Raw genomic sequence first — 14,468 nt, forward strand, 5'->3', positions numbered from 1 at the left:
TTTATATTTAAAATAGTATTTTCTACTTCGGGGACACTGTTCAGTGCTAAAATTTGAGGAAGAAATATGATCTGATTTAAAGCCATATTTACTAAACACAGTTATCAGGTTAATTGGAGGACTGGAGAAAAATAAATACCTTAAAGAAATGTAACAATAGATAACAATAGAAACAATAGATTAAGCTGTACAGGAGGGCTAGTAACAAATGTCAGCAAATTATACAAGAAAAAATCTATAAGGTAAAAAATAAATAAAAATGTTGGGAGAAATCAACTTCCAGAGTGAAAGCTGATTTTCTTTTCCAAGAAAATGAAAACGAATCATCCCTGCATGGTCACATGTCTGGAAATGCATGATCATATGGTCATACCCCTCACTTTTGTAGTATCACTAATTACCTAATTCAGAAGGAAGTAAATCCCAGCTATGTTTGTTATCCCTTACGGCTGCCTTTACGATTGTCAATAGATTATATTATAGCCCTTATACCAGAAACGAGCCTGTATTTATAGTGCATCATAAATGATTGCTTGTGTGCTAAGTGTAGCGCTGGCGAAGTAGAGGCTCTTACGATTGCCTTTGGACCTATTCTGCAAATACGTTAAAACTTGACCACTAGAGTGCTGCGAGAAGACTAGTTTGCACTGCTAAGACACAAACTGGCAAGTGTTGAATGTATGTCTGTAGACAAGTGAAAAGCCAATATCTGCGATTCACTCCAGGGTGTTGTGTAAGCATCATGCAGGGAGCCTGGCGGAGGGCTACGTTTCTGCAGCAGCCCCACAGTGTTCAAACTATTTCAGAGCCATGGCACTGCTTACCTCTTTTCTATTAAGAAAAACAATTTTAATTTTATCTCAAAGGACAATGATATGGCCAAGGCACCAAGTATTTTAAAGACTATGTAAAATATGTTTCTTTGGGAAATTAGGCAAAAATGTATGTGACTGCATACTGAGGTTGCTACTTTGGTGGAAAAATCTCATGCTGCTTTCTGTCTGCTTTTTGGGCCATTTTGCCTGAGTGCCAGTCTTCCTGGAAGGCTTGAATGTTTTCCCAAGGTTCACAGCCACACACTGCATTGCAATATTTTTGTCGAAATTTGCGGATTCTGTGGTTGTGTTTGAGAGCACAGAGTTGAATAAGTGCCTGGTCTTTGGAGAACTCAAGTGAATGAAAGCCTGGTGGACAGGTCAGGCAATGAAGAGTTAGAAAACCTGAGTGAAATAGTGTATTGGTTTATTGGCAGGTTTGAGTAGAGTTAAAAGCACAAGAAGAAATTGTGGTGGCATTACAGTCTAGTCACTGACATATATATTTTTCTGTTCCATGGCTTGTCTGCTCTTCTCTATCTCTTTTCTGATCTATTTGTCTCATACTTCTTTTTTTCTTTATGCATTAAGGGAAGCCCTTAGGATGTATGATAAAAGGAACAGTTGCCTAATTCAGGTGACTTACAGAGATGAAAGTTGGGCAAATGTTTCTGTAAGCGCAGGGAGCACAAGCTTTCAGAGAAACAACTCCTTGAGCATAAAACTTAAAAACACCTTTTTCATTGCTTTGAGCTCCCAAAAAAATAAAGTGGAGGAATGTATTTGGAATGTATTTAGAAAGTGATCAAGCAAGGACTTACATCCACTTGCCCTCTGTTATCTTGAGCAAAAGTATTTTAAAGTGATCTGTCTGTTCTCTTAACATGTTTCATCTCTTAAATCAGTGGCAAAACAAGATTGGCTGTTTAAGTAGGCTTTTGAAATTCAAAAATTGAATAAAATGGTTTAGCATCAGAATATAGCATAAAATGCTGTTTAAGCTGTTTGTGGATGAATCCATTGCATGGCAAGATTTTTTTTCTTGATATTTTTATTTAAAATCAAATGTCTCCACTTTGAAATTGTCCATGAGGAAAATAAAAAATAGACTGATAAAAATATTAGCAAAATAAAAACGAGACATTTCAGCTTTGAATGTCTTAATAGTGCAGTACCAGGTAAAAATATGAAAATAAGAAACAATTCCGTAATAGAGGTTCTGAAGGGCTCTGGTTGTACAGTCTCTTTCCAACGTGAGCAGACTGTCTTGTTACTTAAGTCTCCAGCAAAATGTGCTAAATTGATGGTTTCAAGCAATTTTTGGATTTTAGAATGATAATCTCTAATGAGTAACACTACGGTAGTTTCTTTTCTGAGCAGTTCTTTTATGGTATTCAGAAATGTAAATTCCTTTCTCCTGTCAGATAAGCATCAGCCCTCCTGAAGCTCTGAATGATGCCTGTGTCAGTTGACCTTAACTATATGCTCTGTTACGTCAAATAGAAAAATGAGTATTGGTCTTTACAGTAGCGATACTGACCATCCTCAGTTACTGCTGGAGCAGTGGTGAATCCTTGTAGCTTCTGGCTCAGACCGCAGTTATGTATGTGCAGTATTTTTTTGTTTTCTATATTCTATTTTGGCTCAGTTTTGTAACTATGGATCTATTTTGATTAAAAAAAAAAAGGTGGGGGGGGAATGATTTCCATGCACTTCTGTTTACCGTTCTGTTTTTTTTTTTTTTTTTTTTTTTGTTAGCTCTCACTATCAATTATTTTAAATGTCAGTTTTAGCAAAATGTTAAAAATATTTGCATACATTTCACATTGTGTTCTCTTTGTCATATCTCCTTTGCTGTTTTGCTTAGCTAGGGTTTTGGTCCATGAAGCATTATATTGGACAAAATAGCATATCTGTGCATGTAGATGTACTGTTGGGACCTAAAATTGAAAAGTAACCAAAAGCAATATATGAAAACAGTAATATGGCAGCATTAATATATTGAAACTATTGCAATGCAGAATGTGAGACTGTATTGTCACTACATATTGCTTCCTTTTGTTGGCAATTTCCTCATTTTGTTCCAGACTGTGAGAGTCAACCCAGAAGGGACTCGTGGAGCATTAAAAACCTACAGTCAGTCAAAAATAACAGAACAAAGCTGGGAAAAATTATTTGTAGATTGTCAAAATTCTGTTTCCTAACTAGAGAGCTGAGTGTTTGTTCAAATTCTACAGGTGCAAGTATTTTGCAGTCGGAGGCAATGTGATTGGGTATATGAATGAACACTTATATGTGCAGCTAACTAATTTTCATGTGCAGATTTGGAGAATATAAACAGCTTCATGCTTGCTTAGGTGCCTATGGAAATACAGGTTTTTTATTTGTGTTTTCTGTACTACATCTGCATTGAATTTATTTTTTACCACAGTTGCTTATTAGAATAGCAGCTGTTATGCTACATGACTTTGTTTAACCCACCAGCACACCTTACTAAAAATTCATGTAGCAAAATTGTTTGTGTACTATTTTAAGAGAGAAGTAGTTAGGACAAATTTGATTTTCTCGGTTTCTGGTAATGTACATCAAATACTAGATATTTTCCAATGTTACTAAAAATTGGAGAGTGATTTCTATTGTGCTCCCTAAACGTGGAGGAGAAATTGCAAAGACCTTTTTACTCTTCTGTGGTAGATTTTTTTTCTTTGAAACTGAAATAAATATTATGTGATGCAACTACTTGTAGTAATTTTAATTAGAACTTGCCAGATATTAGCATGAGGCCAGTCCTGGGTGATGGATGAAAATGTAATTTCCAATATTCATGTTGCTTTGGAACAAATCAGTGTAAGATGCTAGTCACCCCCAGATGTCTCCCTGTTCAGAGCAGAGGCAGCGCAGGCTGCTTTGCTGTGGTTGCATTGTTTTAGGGGTAGAGGGATCTCTGCTGACTCGTAGTCCACCAGGGATGTGAACCAACTGTGTATCCAGCACCACCTAACTGACTCTTCATGTCACTTCAGAGAGAAAGGCTTTCTCTGGCCCTGCTTGCCAAACTTAGTTTGGAAACAGGAGTGGCAGTCCTGGGGTGTCTGCTGCATTCCTGATGCACACACCATTAATGTGAGCAACGTCAGTACAGAAGTGAGCAGGTGCTTTGGTACTCCATAGTGTTTCTCTCCCTGAATTTTTAAATCCAGAGTAAACAGGTTATAATAATTATTTTTTCAATGAGTTGAACCAAATAAGCCTGTGAAATCCAAATGTCTGCAAGAGTTCCCTTTCCTTTCTGTCCTGCTCCTTCTTACTTGTTAATTACCATGTTCAGTGCCATGGAGGCATTTGGCAAGCTGAAGAGATCTGTAATAACTGATACCCATTTTTTTTCCCCTATAGAAGAAGGTGCAGGATGCTTCCAGATTGATGCTGTCAGTGGGGAGCTGAGAACAACCCGGTCTCTGTCATATACTGAGAGATCAAACTACAGAATGACAGTCATTGCCAGGGATCAGGGGATGCCTTCCCTTCAAGGACACACTGCTGTTTTCATCCAGGTACTTGTTCGTATTGTACAGGTAGAAAAACTCCACTGCATACTTATTTTATTTTAAATAATAACAAAATAAAAAATAAAAAAGCAGTCTGGGGAGAACCTAGGGAAATAAAATGAAAAAAGGAAAAATTTGGAAATAAGTGTATTGTCTCAATTTTCTTTAGTCTAACTCCTTTTCTTTGAGTGAGGAAATCAGAGGCCAAATTCATTTTGATTTGTTTTGAAGACACAATATTATGGGTTGTCTTGCAAATGGATGATGTTTGTGCTTTAGTAGGAGGTCTTTACGAACATTGGAAAAGAGAAGGAAAATATCCAGGTAGGCAGAATGAAAAGCAGATTTCAGGAGGGATTGGAAGCGGGACAGATAGAAGCTAAAACATCTGTTGGAGTAGATGTTGTTTCTCAGCTTTATTAATACCTCTTCTGAATTCTCTCTCTGTGCAAGGACAGCTCATTCACTTGTGCTGGTTCACAGAGGGCTGCTCTGCACGGGGGTGTGAAATGCAGCCTATGCTCTTCCTGCAGGCAGCAGGTCTACCTGGCTATGGCCCTCTGCACGCTCCTGTGTCACAGCCTGAGCCGTTTGTGTTCGGCAAAATGTATAGCATAGCACCCTGTGCTTCCTTTATCCAATCCATCTGTGTGAGTGCTGAGATGCTGTCCCAGGGAGCTGAAGTGCTCTGGAGCAGGGGCAGAGATAGCAGTGTTGGAGGCTCCCGTCTGGATGCTTGCAAGTCATGTGATGATAGACTATCTTGTCCCTTATTTTTTCATCTGGGAGTGAAAGGGAGAATTATGGAATGACTAGCCAAGGGCTGTTTGAACTCTGCTAGAGCATGTCAAGTTTGTTTTTTGGCTTTGAGGCATAGTTAGTATAATTACATAGCCATAAATGATAAATAATTAAACTGTCAAGAAAAAAAATTTCATTACACTACTTCTAATAACAATGGGAAAATATGGCAGTCTCTGTGCTTTTGTTATAGGTAATTCCACTTCCCCCAGGGAGGCCTGTCTTCTCTCAAGATTTCAAGCACTTGGTCATACCTGAGAACTTTAGACCTGCACAAGTATTGACTTCCGTAAAGCTTCCTGGTAATCACCTAGCAACTAACAGGAAGCTGTATTTTAGTATCGCTGAAGATGTTGATGATGTTCATTTTGAATTAGATAGTTTGACAGGAGACCTTTTTCTTTCCAAGGAACTTGACTATGAAACAGCTTCACACTTCCTTTTACAAGTTCTTATAAAGGATTACAATAATAATCCTCCACAGAATAACACCGTGTTCCTCAGTATTGATGTAGAAGATTGGAATGACCATTCCCCGTGTTTTCAAGATGACTTCATAGTGATTGGCATAGAGGAAAATGTACCTGTTGGGACTCTGGTTTACACATTCAATGCAAAAGATGGAGATGGTAGTTTTCTGAACAGCAAAATACAGTATTCCGTGGAAATGAGTAGCGTGGCTGAAAATCCATTTCTTATTCACCCTTCATATGGCACCTTGGTCACAGCATTTCCACTGGACAGGGAGATTACTCGCTCTGTGATCCTTACAGTGTCTGCCACAGACCAGACAACAAACATGGCTGATCGCAGACTTGATTCCCTGACTGCAAAAATTGTTATTCTAGATATCAATGACAACAGTCCCAGTTTCATGTCTTCATCTCTTTCCTACGTCATGGAGGATGCGGAGGTGGGCTTCCTTGTGCACCGCATAAATGCAAAGGATCCTGATGAGGGAAGAAACGGACAAGTTACATATCACATCATTTCAGGCAATGAAAACAAATCATTTATACTGGATAAAATCACAGGTACTGTAACTCCTACTGTCTACAGTCTGTAAACTGTGCTTATCATGGTCATATTTGGGAGTATATACAGTGCGATACTAAAATACCACATTACTGTGGTACTTTACCCTTCATGACTTATTGAGCACCACACGAGCATGGTGGTGCTACTTTCAATATGCATGCTCAGTGAGACTCTGCTCAGAATTTATGGATGGCACTGCGACTGTGTTGTGCAGATGTACACTGAAATGCCTTCCAGTTAGGGCACTGAGGGAAGCAGGGAAAAATGTGTGTGCAGTGAAATACTTCACTCAGATTTTTACATAATGCACACTTAAAGCATTTATATGTACATACCTTAATATGTGTAGATGCTATATGTAGAGCTGCTAATTGTAGAACTGATGTGCACAAAGAAAATAAAGATAAGTAACAACTTTTAAGCCAAAAGTTAAATAAAAAGAAATCTCTTCACTGCAACTTCACTTCAATTTCCATGAATCCCAATTTTTCCTGATGTCAAAATGAGTATTTCTGGGTGACTCCAAAGGGAATGATCTGCTCCAAAGTCTGGAAGCCTTGCAACAGTGGCACAGAGTGCACTGCGATGCTACACTGAAGCTGTGAGTGCTGGAACTAGCATCCTAACCTGGAGCAGAGCACTTCTTTAATGCTTCCTTTCTTTATAACAGGACTCCTGAATACAGCCCAGCTTCTGGACCGTGAGGTTCAGGAGTGCTACAGTCTGACGGTCATGGCTATTGATGATGGCAGCCCAGCTCTCTCTGCAACTCAGGTTCTGACCATTGTTGTTCTTGATGTGAATGATGAGAGACCAATATTTCTGCAGCAACTTTATGAGACTGCCATTCGTGAAAACCAGGATCCAGGGGAGCTGGTCATAAAGGTGGAAGCTATGGATAGAGACACAGGTAATTTCAGTCCTTTTGCTATAAATTTTATTGTGAACGTTGTGGACTGATCAAATCTTGCTGCCTGATTAGTATATTAAATATAAACGGAGTGCTGGGGTGATATGGATAGCTCAGCATGCTCTAGATTTCATGTGAAAATAGCCAGAGTATTCTGGTTATAACTGAGGAAACAATGTTTATCTCCATTAGAGTTAATATTTCAACATTTTGTTTCTCTCAGTCAGTTTTGAATAGTTTTAAAAGTTATGAGATAGGGTCCTGGTTTTGTAAGAGAACCAGTAAATATGCACTAATCTCTTCTGACCAGAGAGGGGCACTGTCATCCAAGATTTTCCAGGTAGCTGAGCTGTGGAGGAATTTTGGAAACCACTCTGGATTTCAAATATGATTTTACATACCTAAAAATATTAATGCACTGTTTTTCAAACATACATGAAATGGATTAGTAAAAAGCGTGGTTCATAAGCTCACAGAAAATGATGAAATGTGAGTGAGTCTTTGCTGAGCAAATAAAAAACTCCATCCAGTTCTTCAACTACCTGTTCTTTTGGAATATCTGAAATACATGTGATGCTACAGGTGGTCTGTGTGCTGGAGATAATCATACTTTCAGGACTACCAAACACAGCATATGCAGTTGGTGTAACCTGAAGCAGTTGCACAGTTTGTGATTTGTAGTAAAATAAAATCTGACGAAATAATTAAATATGTGGATATTGCTGCAATTGACCTAAAACTTGTCTCAGCTTTGTGAATGACTTTCTATTTAACATGAGTTGGATTTCTGCACATCTTGTGAATGGTTTAAGATTGTGCTATCCAAAAAATAAAACTTGTGAGCAAAATCATCTTGTGTCTCAAGTAAGATTTACCATTTTAAAGTAGAGCACATACTGATTATGAAAGGCTGCTGTGAGATGCACAGCTCAGCAGAGATGCTGTATGGGAGAGCTATTTCTCCACAACTATGTAAAGTATTTGGAAATTAGGAAGGAGTGGGTAGTCCTATATATGAACATCTTCATGCCAGTTGAGCAGTGTTACTGTCTACCTCTGTCTCCTTCACTCTTCCACGTACTTTCCATCTTTTATGCATCACCCTTTAAAAACAAAACAAAGGCAGAATTTGGTGTTAAAAATTGCTAGGTAATATAGAAAAGGAATGAGAATTTCCTTAATTCCTCTGTTTCCTTTCTCCATCCCTTATGTTCTTTTCTCCCACATTTTGTGGGAAATACAACAGAAAGGAAATTTTGGGAGCCATTAGTAGGAGGGAAGGGGACTGGCTTGGCAGGGTGGAGAGGAAGGGCGCTCTAGGTCTACCAGGTGGCATGTGGCTGGCCAGTGTGCACCTGGTGGTACAGGCAATTTAGGCTGGAGCAATGTTGGAGCTGATGGGTCCTTCCTGTTTTGTTTGGGTTTTGTTTGGGGGGGTTGTTTATTTTTGTTATTATTAATTATATTTTAATTTATACTTTTTTTTCCAGTAATCAGAGCCCTTCTGTTGTCTTTTTCTCACATTTTAATGATTTGGCCCAATCTCATATTTATGTTGCAGTATTGTTCCAAATACTGGAAATGATGCTCGTAATGTAAGAAAAGGTTTATATGGGCGCCATATAAATATAACATAACTAACTTTTCTTATCCTTTTGGGACATAATTTCTGAGTAAGACAACTGCTCTCATGATATTCTTTTTTTTCCTTTTTCATCACATTTTAAACATCATTTTTATTTGCTCTTTAAGTTGCAATTCAAATCTCAGTAATATTTCCAGTCTCAGAAGAGGACTTTCCTCCCTGTATTGTTTCTTTCACCTCATATGTTCCCTGACTGACCACGGGGAGTAATGATGGAATGATTTTTACTGACAATTGCAGCCATCATCAACCTTTTGGTTTTATTTGTTTCTCTACTTTATGTATTATCTGTGAAGGGAAGAGCAAGCAGCTGTCATCTACTTTGTGTTTGACCCAAGCTTTAAGCTTGCTGCCACTTCAAAAGGTCTTTTGTGGAAATCACTGCTAAAATTTTTGCCTATACAGATTTTTTTTTCTACCACATAGATACATGAAAATTCTTGTTTCACTGCCTGCAGTTGTACTTACTGCAACCCTGCCTTTCCTCATTTTATATAAGTCTTCCACACAGTGTGGGAGCTCTCCACTTGCCCCAAGGCCAACATCTAACTGTGTGATGCAAGTAAACACACGTCTTCAATTGCTCATTCCAATTTATAATTTCAGCCCCCCAAAATGTGACTAGTAACCAGTTACGAGTAACCAGTTAACCTTAATCCAGGTTGGATTAAGTGCAGATGTGTCAGCAGCTATGTCAAGCCCATGGCGCATGAATGCATAGAGTCATCACTCTCTTCTCTTGGCAGTGCATACAGGCATGCAGTTTTTCTGCCTGTAGCATATTGGTAATTAAGGATGGATGAATGCAGACAAAGTTGCAAACATCTTTTTAAGGTAGTTGAGAGTTGATAGACTGTGTTGGTAATATCAAGTTTTCAAGATATTCTCCTTCGTTGTCCCTGCAGCCATGATTGTCCTCCTTTCTTCCAGAAAGCTGGAAGGATTTCTGTAACTCATTTTTTTTTTGTGTGTATTTTCATGAATATGTCTCTTCCTTGAATTGGTTTAGATGCAGATAACAGTAATAATTCCTTCAATCAAATTTCAGTAGCATTGTCAACTACTTAGCAAAGCTATTCAAAGGCAAACAAAGGCAGTTACGGGCATCAAAACTGTAGAATCTGTTTCTTTTCTCACTTTGGTGTTTCTCCATCAACTCCAGTGCAGACCATCCTCTTTTCTGCTGCTGTAGCTGAGATCAGGGATGCAGTGTTATCGTGGAATAGCAGTTATATTATTAACAGGAGTACTTCAGTTTTCTGGGTGCGTTAACTGTCTCTGTGTGACCAAAAGATTGCTTATTGTGTGAAAAAAAAAATAAAAATAAAAAAAAATGAATGAAACAGAAAAATGTGCAAATGAATGAGCACAGTTGTACAAGATGAGTGGTTGCTGCCTTTTAAGTATAATGTAGGATTAAACTCATTAGCAATCTTGTAACTGAGATTACATTGTATTTTCCTCTGATGGGCGTTGAAACTACATGAAATATGAAATAAATTATAAAATGATCATAACTTGTAGGAATGTGGAATCCCATTTCTTGTTCAACGCAGGCAGCTTTGGAAGAAGGAGTTGTAAAGGCCTATACAGTTTTAGCCCAGTATTTCCTAGAGAGGGACAGGAAGAATATTTGTATACTGTATACAAATGGTAGGTGTAAGCAGGAACTGATTGGAGATGGCATTCAGAAAAGCACTGAGGGAGGGAAAATCTTTAAATCCTTCTGGAAATTCTACAAGACTTCACAAAAGCAACCAGTATCATTTCAGAGGTTGGCTATGAGCATGAGCAGTCTGAGGCCTGAGATGTGCTGTGGGAATGTCCACCAAGTTGGCATTTGTATTGAAGACAGCTAGGAAATGCCTACCCTATGAATCCTGATGGGACTTAGGCACTTGCCTGCTCAATATTACAAATACTTAGAACTTGTGGGCATGCCAAGAAGTGGATGCTTTCTCTGGATGTTTATGCTATTCCATATCATACTTTATAGAGATGCTTGTATTGGCTCTGAGTGAAGAAACTGGAGAAACAGAGCTGCCAGACCAGCCTGGTGCACTGCCTGACATCTTGTTGAGAAATAATTAATTACCTCAGGGAGAGCACATGACAGATTCACAGATTCCATGTTCTAAGCTAGTGCTGTATTACACCACAACGATATGTCAGCTTGCTTGGAGACTCGCCCTGGATGCTGAGAAATGCTGCTGGGGTCACTTTGAGCGGCAGGCAACATATTAGGCACAATGCAGCAGCTAGACACGGATTTTGAAGATCCAATTTTAATCTCTTGTGCTAATGAAGAAGCAGTTAATCACTGCATTAAAAATGATAATTTCATCCATAATCCATTTCCCAGAACGTGGGGGGAAAATAAAGAGAGCCTGTAAGGAGAGCGTCTCGGTTTTACTAACACTTCCATTCTGCTTTTAAGGACGAAATTCCTTGCTTCAGTATGAAATCTTGCCAGGAACTGGATCTGAAAAATTTAGGATGAACTCAGACAATGGAGAACTCACAACAGCTTTATCACTGGACAGGGAAACTCAGGAGTTTTTCAGTATTAAAGGTAACAGTGTGAAATACCTGGGACTGCTTGTAAAATGGGAGGTGAGAATGGATGTGGTGTTGCCATAATCATTACATTCGCTTCTTGCCATCTGGATTAGATGGAAGTGGAAGTATTTTCCGGAACAAGAGAGTATGTGCTTTTTGTATAATGCAAATAAGTCTACTGTTCTGATATTGCTCAAGAGTATCCCTTGTTGCGCCTACCCTCTGTACAAAATTTGCTTTCTGTTTTTTAACCTTAGTTTTGGTTCGAGATGGTGGAACTCCGTCACTATCAAGCACAGTGACAGTTATCTGCAAAGTGCTGGATGAAAACGACTGCTCTCCCAAGTTTCTCTTTCCCGTCTCTGGGATTCATATTCCAGAGAATCAACAGCCTTCACTAGTCTATGTTGCTGGGTGTGTAGATATGGATGCTGGCAATAATGGAGCTCTAAGATACCAAATAATTGGTAAGTCATACCCTGTCATTTTTCTTAGTATAAATCAGGAAGCATGTAAACAGAAGTATCCAGGTTTTAGACTACCTTCTGCCTTGCCCACATCCTTCTTTTATGTAGAGAGGAAAAAAAAATAATCTTTCACTCCTTTGTCAGCATTAATAAGCCCTTTTCAAGCACACTTTCAGTCTGTTTTCTGGATTTGAAAAAGTACAGAACAGAAGAACAAAAACAATCAAATGCTGGAAGAAGGCATTCATCACAAAAGCATAGTTTTGTCCCTTTTGTAATAGTTGTGGAAGTACTGAATGTAAATATACCCTTGTAAATAAGTACAAGGACTAACTGATTTTATTATTATTATTTTTTAAATTTATTTCTTGAGAGCTTCTTTCACTCACCAATTAAAGTTATACTTAGTTTTCATGTTGTCAAACTCTCCACATGTCCACTATGCCAATGTAAGCTCCACAGCTGTTCAAAGCCTCCGGTAAAATCTGTGCAGAAATACAAGCATGCTGTGCTTACATTGCTTTGTGTCTCTCAGCAATAGCTGAAAAGTAGGCACATAGCTACTGTGGTAACAGCCAACAAATTTTTCTTTGAAGAAGCAGTTAAGAATTCCTTTGTTTTCTTGGTTTTAACTTCATGATAATTAATGACCTTTAATTACCTTTAATGGTCTTTCTACATGTTATAAAGTATGTATGCCATTCACTGTTACTAAAAATGCTAAGTTTTCTTCTGTAAACTTCTTCATATTTACCTTCCCCCGCAAATCAAGGTCCTGCACAACACTTCCAAGAGACAGGTTTGTAGAAGAGAGCAAGGAGCACGTAATTACAATCGTCAGCAATGTTTTATAGGTTTCTGGAATTCATAACTAAGGTTGGGAAGAGGTCACTTTGTGCAGCAGCATAGTTGCAGGAGATTTTATAAGGTGTGCAGCTTTAGGAAAAAAGACATGCATCTGGCAAAATAGCCACTCTGTAAATTGATATGATATTCTGTATTTACTGTCATTGCCACCCACTGATTTAAATGAAATGCAGGTTTTAATTCTTATAAGAGGAATAAAATATGTGAAAGACACATGAGCACACCAGCTGCACTGGCAATTGGATCGCGTTATTGCAATTAATGTGGTATTCACACGGGATTCTTTTTCAAAAGCAATTGTTTGTCATCGTTTTATTTTGTGTGTTTGAAAGGTGGAAACGATGGAGAATACTTCACACTAAATAATACTTCAGGAAAACTGTTGGTCACTCGTACCTTAGACAGAGAGGATATCAGCAATTTCACCCTTGTAATTGAGTGCCATGACCTAGGCAGGCCCTCGAGAAGCTCCACTGCACTGTTGTACGTAACAGTCCTGGATGAAAACGACCACAGCCCGCTGTTTGCAAAGAACCAGTATCACGTCACCGTGAGAGAAGACCTAGAGGAAGGCTCAGCCATCCTGGACCTTTTTGCTTCTGACGAAGATGATGGCCTGAACGGTGAAGTTACATACCGGCTGATCGACGACACCTTTGGAGCATTTGCCATTGACAGCGTAACAGGTTCCGTAGTTACCACAAAGGCACTGGACCGGGAGACCAAATCCCAGTACACGTTCAGGGCTGTGGCAAGTGACTGTAGCACTCACTGGCCAAGAAGTACCACCGTCAGCGTTGTGGTGCACGTGGATGATGTCAATGACAATGACCCGGTGTTTCTGCAGAACCCTATCAGGGCCTTTGTGCCTGCTGGAACTGCTGTGAACGAGACGGTAGCCACTGTGAGAGCAGAAGATGTGGATCTGGGGCCAAATGGAGCTGTTGTCTTTAGTTTGGTGCCAGAAACTGTATTTCAGATTGACGCAATGACGGGTGCCATCGTTCTTCAGCAGCCCTTGGCTTACGAAGACTTCAGTGCCCAGCTGCTTGTGATGGCTTCAGATCAAGGCAGCTCACCTCGAACAGCCACAGCCATGGTCATTATCTTTTCAGAGGGACAAGAGGAACTGATTTCGTTCAGCCGTAACTTGTATGAAGCAAGTGTGCCTGAGAACAGCGCAGCAGGTAGGTATCAAATCCCCATCTGTGTTCTTGAAGCTGCTGGGATCCTTTCCATTTGGGATGGTAATTGTAACAAATCGTATAGGGAAACGGCCTGCCTGTGCATTAGCGGGGAAGAGTTAAGCTGGATGGAGCAAATACCCCTCTGCCGGTGTACCAGCAAAAGAATCATAATCTGTTAGTGGAGGCGTTATGTGGCACACAGGTTTGCTGTTTGTGTACAGTGGTGTTGCTCATATTAAGCAGAAAGCTCCCATACCAGAGATGGTTCCCAGCCCCTCAGCCTGCGAAGCACTGAGCATCACTAGTTTCACTCTTTTAGCAAAATGACTTTAATGATGGGTGGACAGCACTTACTCCTTGTTTCACTTGTCAACACACTGAAGTTCAGATGAGATGAGTGGTGTGTACCAGTTGCAACACAAGTTTTTATTTTATTTTATTTTATTTTATTTTATTTTACTTTTGCAAAACCCTTAATGAACTGTAATAGCTTTCAGAGAGACTGTAAAACCTTACTTAAGTTTTGGACTTTCCAGAAAGAGAATGAGGGGGTAGGGTGAGGTGAAGGGGGAAAGAAGTTTGGAGACTGTATTACATCAACATTCAGACTTCTACAGTACATCTCTAGGTA

General features: G+C 39.3%; 1 protein-coding gene across 1 annotated transcript in view; it reads left to right on the plus strand.

The window, feature by feature from the left end:
* Nucleotides 1–14,468, plus strand: part of DCHS2 (dachsous cadherin-related 2) — a 108,250-nt gene that overhangs the window by 72,062 nt on the left and 21,720 nt on the right. The window contains exons 9-14 of the mRNA XM_035324354.1: nucleotides 4,212–4,369; nucleotides 5,358–6,198; nucleotides 6,873–7,112; nucleotides 11,195–11,329; nucleotides 11,574–11,783; nucleotides 12,983–13,837. Coding sequence (XP_035180245.1) covers nucleotides 4,212–4,369; nucleotides 5,358–6,198; nucleotides 6,873–7,112; nucleotides 11,195–11,329; nucleotides 11,574–11,783; nucleotides 12,983–13,837 — 2,439 coding nt within the window. The remainder of the gene's footprint in view (nucleotides 1–4,211; nucleotides 4,370–5,357; nucleotides 6,199–6,872; nucleotides 7,113–11,194; nucleotides 11,330–11,573; nucleotides 11,784–12,982; nucleotides 13,838–14,468) is intronic.

Source organism: Oxyura jamaicensis, chromosome 4, assembly GCF_011077185.1.
Source record: "Oxyura jamaicensis isolate SHBP4307 breed ruddy duck chromosome 4, BPBGC_Ojam_1.0, whole genome shotgun sequence".
NCBI lineage: Eukaryota > Metazoa > Chordata > Aves > Anseriformes > Anatidae > Oxyura > Oxyura jamaicensis.